The sequence below is a fragment of the Crassostrea angulata genome, chromosome 6, assembly GCF_025612915.1.
Source record: "Crassostrea angulata isolate pt1a10 chromosome 6, ASM2561291v2, whole genome shotgun sequence".
NCBI lineage: Eukaryota > Metazoa > Mollusca > Bivalvia > Ostreida > Ostreidae > Magallana > Magallana angulata.
Window position 1 is genome coordinate 14,247,639 of NC_069116.1, and position 9,350 is coordinate 14,256,988.

Sequence of the window (9,350 nt, forward strand, 5' to 3'; positions counted from 1 at the left end):
ATTATATGCATTATATAACAATATACAGCTAATCTATCAGCTGATTCATCGGTTGGATGGTGTTTTGTTTTCTGAACAACCAACTTTTTTTTTTAGTATATAGACAGACAGACAGAACACCACTTTCTCACAGACTCTCACACACAGCAAGTTGATACAATGTATTGGTATACACCTATATAGATATATAGATACACACAGTACAAATAACTCAAGAAAAAGAAGAAGATTAGCTGCTACATCATCATTGATGTGTTGATTAAATATTTATACAGGAAAGAGACAACTCCATGATGACCATCTCTTTGTAAAGTCTTCAGTAGTAAATATTTTCATTTCAATATTGTAGTAAGTTTGTAAGTAGGACATTCACATTTCAAAACAACCAACTTGATCACCTTTTTCCATGGAATGATTTATACAGTGTATTAGTAGGAGGAACAGGTACAAAATTTTTGAGAAAAAAGACGCAATGAATTCTTATTTTTATAGATAAGAACACATCTTCACAAAGTCAAGGTTTTGTGATTATAAAAGTCTACATTGTAGAGTTTCAGAGTCCACATTATGGAGTTCTGGAGTCTGCGTTATGGAGTTTTGGGGTCCACATGGTGGAGTTTCAGAGTCCACATTGTAGATTTTTGGAGTCCGCATTTTGGAGTTCCTGAGTCCACATTGTAGAGTTCCTGAGTCCACATTGTGGAGTTCCGGAGTCCGCATTGTGGATTTCCGAAGTCTACATTGTGAAGTTCCGTAATAACAAAACCTTGACATTGTGCAGATTATAAGAGCATTTATATATAGTATGATCGCAGATAACACTCGTTTGAACCGGAAATGGTAAATCCCTGCTTGACGTAAATGAACCTAATCAAAGTATACTTTTTAAATTGATTTTTGTATTCTCTTTGGACAAACTAAATATATTTGTTCCATCTCAAATCGATATTTCTATGAAACCTTTTTATTTCTATAATAGTTTCAATTGAAAATATATACTGTAACAATATTTATTTTAGAAGCATCCAATTGCATTTTGAATGCTATAATAAGGAAAATTCAAGATATCCAAACTTCATAAAAGGCCTGGTAATGTACCTTGAATTTTTTGGTATAAACAGGTTTTGATGCAAATAAATAAGGAATACATTTTCATTGATTTATTTTTATGAATAGGAAACGTCGAGTGTGCCCTTAATGCAATTTTTTCTTTCTCAGATATACTAAATGTGTATCATTCAATTTGGATTGCAAAAGTGAACAAACAACTTTGTTATAGTTAGACTCTGTATGCTACATATACATGAATTGTATAATAAGACATTGCGAAAAAAATAGAAAGAGGCTAAAATCTTAAGGCGGTTAGTACTAAAACATGGTTGAGTAGAAATGTTCCAAATGACCGGGTTCTCAATCATCTGTATGCCTCTGACAAACAGAAGAAAATGAAATTCATATACGTGATATTCTCATTTTGTAAAGCAATAGTATGAGAGTAACTGGTGAGTGATAAAACAAATGAAATATTCATCCGACCGATCAAAATAAAACATTTCTTAGTATTTTAGTTTAAAAATATGTTCAATCTAATCATACAACAGAACAGCAATGTATTAGTAAATGTACCCCCTTCCTTAAAAGAGAGAGAGAGAGAGAGAGAGAGAGAGAGAGAGAGAGAGAGAGAGAGAGAGAGAGAGAGAATTCAATCACCATTAGTTGGGTAAACAAAGAAAAATGTAGAGTCAATAAACGAAAACTTATGCCGGATATTTTATCAGTGTTGAATGACTTGCCTTTTATCCAATTTTATATGTCACATGACGTTTCTGTTAAAATGTTCGAATGCATTGGAAGTGTGTGTGCATTTCTTGCAATTTTCTGTACCTTTTCCTTCGCTCACCTGGATAATTTTGTCATAAGAGTCATAAGCGACATAGGCCCGTGTGCATGCAAGCTGGAGTGTTATTCTTCGACAAAATGTGCCTCTGTTAACTATGATTTAAACAATTTTGAGTGTGAGCTCAGTTCGTATAATGGATCCTTGTTTAACGAATCAAACGCCACAGAGTTATATCAATCTTTCTCTATGGACAATATCAAACAGGTGGGAAAAATTAATGTCGAATTGTCATCAGTCTTTGCCAACAACTTTTAATCTACATGTCTAACTAAATGACTGTTTACTAAATGGGTCAAAATAGATCCGATGAACATTGCAAATTTTTAATTAAGTAACGATTTTGTTGGATTACAAAGTAAGATTTAGTTGTTCATGTTGCATACAGTATTACTTTTGTTTAATTTTTGAATCTATCTATTGAGTGTAAAAATAAAAACATTAAATAGTGACTTAGAATGAATTTGAATAGAAAAAGATCCGTAACTGTAGGCTTTCTAAAAACCTCATAGAAATTAATATCTTTTTCACATTGCGAATTTCGTTTACAAGAAGCGATAGAGAAGTTGTAGAACGAGAGTTGATTAGACTTCATCTAAGCTATCAATCTTAACAGGATTTCTCCCAACGATAGTTCTTGATGTAAATTTATAGTGTCTGGGACAGTTGATACGCCGCGAGCTCCAGAAAATACTACCCACTATTTGGAGAAAAAAAGAATATAACATTCGGTGCTAAAATAATCAGCGCTAGGGTTGTATATATCACTCCATATATTTTTATAGGAGCGTGGTACATGTATCGAAAGAATGCGATCTTTCGCCCAAGCCTTCCTTCTTATGAACTTTGATCAAATTAATCTGCTTTGTATTATGCTTATACTGTATAATTTGTCTTTAACTACTAGTACATGTACTATACATATAACTGGAAGGAACAGTTCCACATTTAGATCAATCTATACGTGATACATCGATGATTTTTGTGTTTAATCCACATTTTGAAATGTATTTGTAGGAATTTTCAGATCCTTGTAATGGTATATTGTGTGGGCCAAATATGAAATGCATCACTTCCACCAATGGAATTCTTTGCATTATTACAGGTGATTTACATGATATAAATAACAAGTCGTTTTATTGTGATTAATATTTTTTGATAAATCTACTGTAGTATTTTTTTTTACGGGAAACCGTTTTGTTTACTAGAAGGTACCGGTATAGGTTGTTTTACACACTCGTTAGTCTTGTTTCTTTAGAATTAAAATTGCTCTGGTTGTTAGAATCTAAATTACGTGTAGGTCTTATGCTTAAAAAATTTACTCTTCTCAAACATCTATCCTAATTAATAATTACAAAAATATTCAATTGATTTTAGTTGTTTTTCATACAAAGGAAATTGTGACTCACGTGAAATTTTTCACCTGTTATCGTGTGAATTCCACATTAAGCTTTACGTGAATTCACATGAAGCTCTTTTCACGTGATATACACTTCATTTTTTTAATAACAGTTATCCATCGATTTCCGGTGCAGTGCTATCTATACAATCATACACGTATATTTTAGATTAGTAAACTCGTATTTAGACCGAGAATAAGATAAACTGTACTCCGATTGGTTCATAGAAACGCTTTAACAAAAGCTTGGACTTTGGGTAGTTGTGTCAAACGGCAATATGACGTTGGCCTGTCTATTTCATTGCTGACCACACAGCCATGGGTCTTTGAAATCAACAAGATTTGTCTGGCTTTAAACTTAAAATATCTATGCTTATTACATATTTCGTAATAAATACAGGTTTTTGGCATATGTGATACAGATGACATCACACAACTCATATCGGCCTCCGGGGCTGATACAGGTTATCAGCCCTAAGGCTGATACGGATCCGTATCACACCCCCTGCGGAACACATCTGCCTTTTTCCGTTTCGGCATTTGTGCATGTTTACAGACGAAAAATGAAACATTTCTTGCAGTCGACATTTTTAAATGCAGTTAAAAACTTTAGTTTTGGAGCATTTAATTTTAAAACACGAGGAAATTCCGGTTCTGTAGCGACATGTTGGTAAAACAATAAGATCTCATATTTTTATTTAATACATGTAGACTACTTTCAAATAATATTTAAAATCAATTTGTTCAAGTTGATGCCTTTTTACATTATTTATTACTAAGTATGTAATAAGTATCGGCCCTCGGGCTGATATTGGAGTCTTGGGCTGATACCATCTTCGCTAGCCAAGGGTTTTCGGTCCACTTTGCTCCCCATAAACCCTTGGCGGATTTCATTACGAAAACACGGTGACAAGCTCCGTTTTATGATTGGCTGCAGCTGCGAGTAACTGATCCAATCGCAGTGCTTGTAAATATAAACTTTAAAAGAAAACACATGTGTGATCTTTGGTAAAACAGTCGGTGCTTTTAACAAGTTGAGACACAAGTTCTCGAGTACAGTGCCTCCCCAACGATGGTCTAACCAGATCGCTTTAAAAACCTATATATTTTACTGGGATTGACCATAGTTCTACAAACTTGTCAAGGCTCGCGTGATAGCACGGGAAGTAAACATGGCGAATGTAGAAGTTGCCTATCCCGTTAGTATATACGTTCCTGCTTATGGTTATTGCTTTTAAAGGTTCAGTGAGCTATGTTTTATTTAATTTCTTTGGTCCGCAATATTCACGACAACGATACCTGATTTTATGGCATGAAAGCTTTCATATAAATCGGCGACTTTTTCACTCCCGGTACAGGTCCTTACAAAACACTATGAATAAAACAATCCGTGCTTTCCCCAGGTTATAACTTAATTCGTATTTAATAGCATCGTTAATTATGTTCCGATATTCGGTAGTCAACATGTTTTCAAGTTGTATTAATTCCGTAGTGTGTATATAACCTGTTGTTTAATGCGATTAACATGTAAATATGCAAGGGGCGCAACTAAAGTTGCTCGCTAGATAGCGCCACCACATCACCGAGTTTTCGTAATGAAATCCGCCAAGGGTTTATGGGGAGCAAAGTGGACCGAAAACCCTTGGCCAGCGAAGATGGCTGATACAGGCTGTGATATGGAAAAGGGTATGTATTATTCTCTATATATTTCACTCGAATCCAGCGTCATTTTTACCTGTTTTGATGCAAGAAATATATGTCGATGATCACAAAAGTCCAATGTCGTATTAAAATGGATCTAAAAGTTACTTTTATAAATTAATGACTTTATTCTTCCAGATTTTTTTGCAATATACAAAATTAACGTAATATGTACTTTTTGCTCCGTCATCTTACACATTATTCCGTGACTGTAGAATGCGGAGAACCGCTTGCCGTCACCAATACGATACCAAGCTCTCTGTCAAGTCTGCGAGCAGTTGGTACGGTCCTGTTGTATCAATGTGACAGCGTTGGAACGCCTGTCGGTAATCTAACCTCTGTGTGTCAATCGAACGGGGTCTGGTCACATATTACCGGATATTGCAAAGGTAGAGCTAATTCTAAAAAAATCTATGTTTTTTTTTTCATTTTTTATAAAGCTTTTCTCACTTTTTACTAATTTTCGTATTTCATTTTAATAATAATAATTACATTGCTAGTGGTTAGAAAAAAACCCAGACAAGGCTTCAGCTAACCCTAACCCAATCATATTTCTATAATCAATAAAATATTTATCAAACTAAATCGAATATATCTGACAGATTTGGTATCTATTAATAAATAATACAATCATTTTACAACATGCAGTGTGTGGAACCTTACCCTCTGTTCCTAATGGCGCCGTGGGTCCTGGGTTCGACTACCAGAATGCTGTCCGTAACATTACCTGTCAATTAGGGTTCATGATGTCTACACCCGATAACACCATCACGTGTCAGGGGGACGGAAACTGGTCAGCCATAAACACCACGTGTATTATTCGTAAGTGTACAGTTTTTGCAGTAATTCTGAGCACATCTTAAACAACACAAACCTTACAATGAGGTAAATCGCCATCACTTTTAGTCATGATTTTAAAACTTTTTTAATTTAAATTATCTTTACATCTGCCGAGTAGATTCCCCCCATTTCTTACGGAAACTTAACATTGTAATTCATAGCTCTGTAGAAACTGGCAGGACTGAAGTCTACACGCCCCGTTTATCGATTGGTCGAAATCTACAGCGACCTCAGAAAAATCACGGAATGCAGGAAATAATCAGGATGATGTCAGACTAAATTCCATAAGATACGATTCGGCTGTTTATTTTAGCTAACGTACTGATGTTCATTAACAGTAATTTAAAGAACTTCACTTACTTTTTACAATCAATTTATTAAGGGAAATTGTTATTATGAATAATAAAATGCTTTTTCTGATGATTCATGCGGGTGATGAAGGTATACTCTGTCCCGAGTTTTTGCTTCCACCACTTTTTGCTTGATATTTCAATAATAGTAAATACCTTTGTGCTCAAACTACGTTCATCCACTAATATGAAAAATGTCCAGATTATCTGTTTTGAAACGCCCCCTCTACCGCTTCAGGTTTCAATACACATCCCAAAATTGAAAGTCTACGGAGATTTTGCATTGCATCAGCCATAAATAAGCCCGGATGATAACGTTAAAAAATTGCGCGATGTACATGTATTCCGAGTGTATTCCGAATGGAGAAAAGATGTAAACATTTCCCATTATAAATCTCCGTAAGAAAATTGTTTTCGTTCCTGTGAAATTTTATGAGTGAAAAGGGATAATTGTTCAATGAAGATATCTTGGATATATTCCCTTTCATCGATTTCAATTGTATTTCTTTCACAGGTATGTGTATTTTTATTAAAAATCACCAAAAATTGATGGAAGCAATAACTTGGGACAGACTATAGCAATTATTGCAGAAAGAAAATTACATTACCCGCTAACACGGGTTGTGTAATATTGTCGGTCCCAAGATTTTTATGCAGCACGACGATTAGGACGATTTCTAATTTAAAAAAATACATACCTGTGAAATAATTGCAACTGGAATCGATGAATTAAAAAATATTCCAAGATATCTACATTGAAACATGATTATTTTTCACTCGAAAAAATCACAAGGAACTCAAAAAGATTTTTTAAGGGGTTTATAATGGGAAATTTTAAGATATTTTTAAAAATTTGGAAGTCATTCGGAATAATTCGCACAATTTTGCAATGTTATCGCCCGGGCTCTGCTCAATGCAGAAATCCCGTTGAGTCCTTTTTGGGAGTTGATTTTAATCAACTCTCCTATGCAGTTACTCGGGCAAATCGAAAGTGAAACAGTGTTTGGACCTCAGCACAAATCAACACACCGCTGACAACATATAGTTCTAATCGATAAATTCGATGTAATGAGTTCTTAAGCATTGTTTTTCAAGGACACTTATCTATTGATACCTTGTAAAAAGTCAGATTTTAAATGGTAGGATAATTTTGATATTTTTTGAAGTCGTACATTTCATGTATTCCTCTTCGGTAGCATGAAGAAAAACCATTTCATGTATTGCCATTTTCTTGTTTGATACAAAGTATAACGGCGATGTCGAAAATAGTTACCAAAACTCGTGGTTCTTTGTTGACATCGATATTTGAAACTAATGAATTTTAGAGGCATTATTCACAACTGCAAACAAAACATATGTTAATACCAACCCTAATACTGCGTGTAAATTATTTGGGATAGCAGACTATAATAACCCAGTTTATATGTACATGTAATTAAGCATTGAATAAAGTTTTTCCCTTTCAGATGAGTGCCCGGCGTCTTTTCACCACGACATGATAAAGGAACTGTGTATCCGCGTGTTCGATGTTCCCGCCACCTGGGATGACGCCGACACCATGTGTCAAAACTACTCACAGCGATTGATCAATATCAACACTCCGTCCCAAGTAACCATCCTCACAGAATATTTAAGGAGTAAGTACTTCAGGATGAGGAACCATTCTTTGAGTAGTATAAATTTTGACCAGGGCGTGGTCAAATCGAATAAAGTCCAAAGAGTTTTACCAAAGATTTGATCACGCTCCGACCGAAATAATCACCTCATTTAATTCAAAGAATGATTCCTTATTACTGTTTATTATAAAATTTTCACCAATCAAATATTAGAATACTGACAAATTTATTTGATTTTCATATCTTTTATTTATGCAAACCCCGTTTGCGCCCCAACAATACGTCATTTTAATTAATTGGACTGTCCAATACAAAATCGATACTGTATAAATAGTGCCTGTTTGGGAGGGTAACAGTTGAAATTGACACCCCGAGAAAACCATTGTCAACCGACGCGAAGCGGAGGTTGACAATGGTTTTCGAGGGGTGTTAATTTCAACTGTTATCCTCCCAAACAGGCACTATTTATTTTGTTATACTGAATGTTTTAATTTTTAAGAAAATTTTACTGCTTTTATATAGGAATAATGTGAATTCTACAGCGAACCGTACGCGAATAATTTTCGCGCATGTAACATTTTTTAATGTTACCCGTTGCTAGGTGCGTTGCTAACGCTGAGGGTAATAGAAAATATTATTAACTGCGTCTTAACCAATCAGATTTCAGTATTTAACATGAAAGTATAACAAATAGAATTATCAAAGACAGACACTGAAAAATGTAAATATTATGCAATAAGCGTCACTACCCATCCCTCGAAAAAAGCAACAAAACTTTGATGTCCTTCACATTGCTATCAACCAATCAAAGAAACACATGATTAAGTTTGAAACACATTAGGAGAACTGTCGTTTTGAAGACATTGAACTGTTTCAGGCCTGACTAATGTAGATGAACGGGACGATATACACGTGGGAGGGAGGCTGGTCGGTGGTCAGTACCGGTGGATAGTCACTAACAAAACGATCGCCCCGGCGGTGTGGGACGAGAATTACCCCAGTGAGTCAATGAAGGTGTGCACTCACTTCCACGACACGGAGCATCTCCGGGACAAGGAATGTACCGCGCTCAGCAAATACGCATGCGGGGTGTTTTATTAAATATTGTGAGCAAACTGGAAAAAAAAAACAACCTAAATGTCTTTGATAATGTACAACTTATGAACGCAACTTTGTTGCTTTGCAGGGGCAGTCGAAAAAAGTTTGCTACAATAGACTGTACACTTCACAGATTTTGTGAAGAAAAATTTGTCCAGATAGAATATTATGTTTAGCATGTTGAGCTTCCGTGCTCTTCTAATTAATCTTAATAGCATCGAGAATGTAAAACTGAATCAAGCTATCAAACTTTATTGACTTTTTATTTAAAACTGTTTTAGATGATGTCCAAAATAAAGTACACTGTTTTCATATAAACAATAGAGTATTAATTACTTAAATAAACAAGACTATGACCCATATCTATTTACACAGAATACAAAAACAATGTCCAGGTTAAGTTTATATCTTTTTCTTTGCAGTTGGATATCAAATTAACTATTCCTAAA

General features: G+C 34.8%; 1 protein-coding gene across 1 annotated transcript; it reads left to right on the forward strand.

Moving 5' to 3' along the window:
- Positions 1 to 1,759: 1,759 nt before the first annotated feature.
- Positions 1,760 to 9,271, forward strand: LOC128189663 (uncharacterized). The gene is made up of 6 exons (XM_052861361.1): positions 1,760 to 2,104; positions 2,915 to 3,002; positions 5,213 to 5,386; positions 5,646 to 5,819; positions 7,654 to 7,824; positions 8,681 to 9,271. Exons 1-6 carry the CDS (start codon positions 1,760 to 1,762, stop codon positions 8,902 to 8,904), a joined length of 1,176 nt encoding a protein of 391 aa, XP_052717321.1. The 3' UTR covers positions 8,905 to 9,271.
- The last annotated feature ends 79 nt before the right edge of the window (positions 9,272 to 9,350 follow it).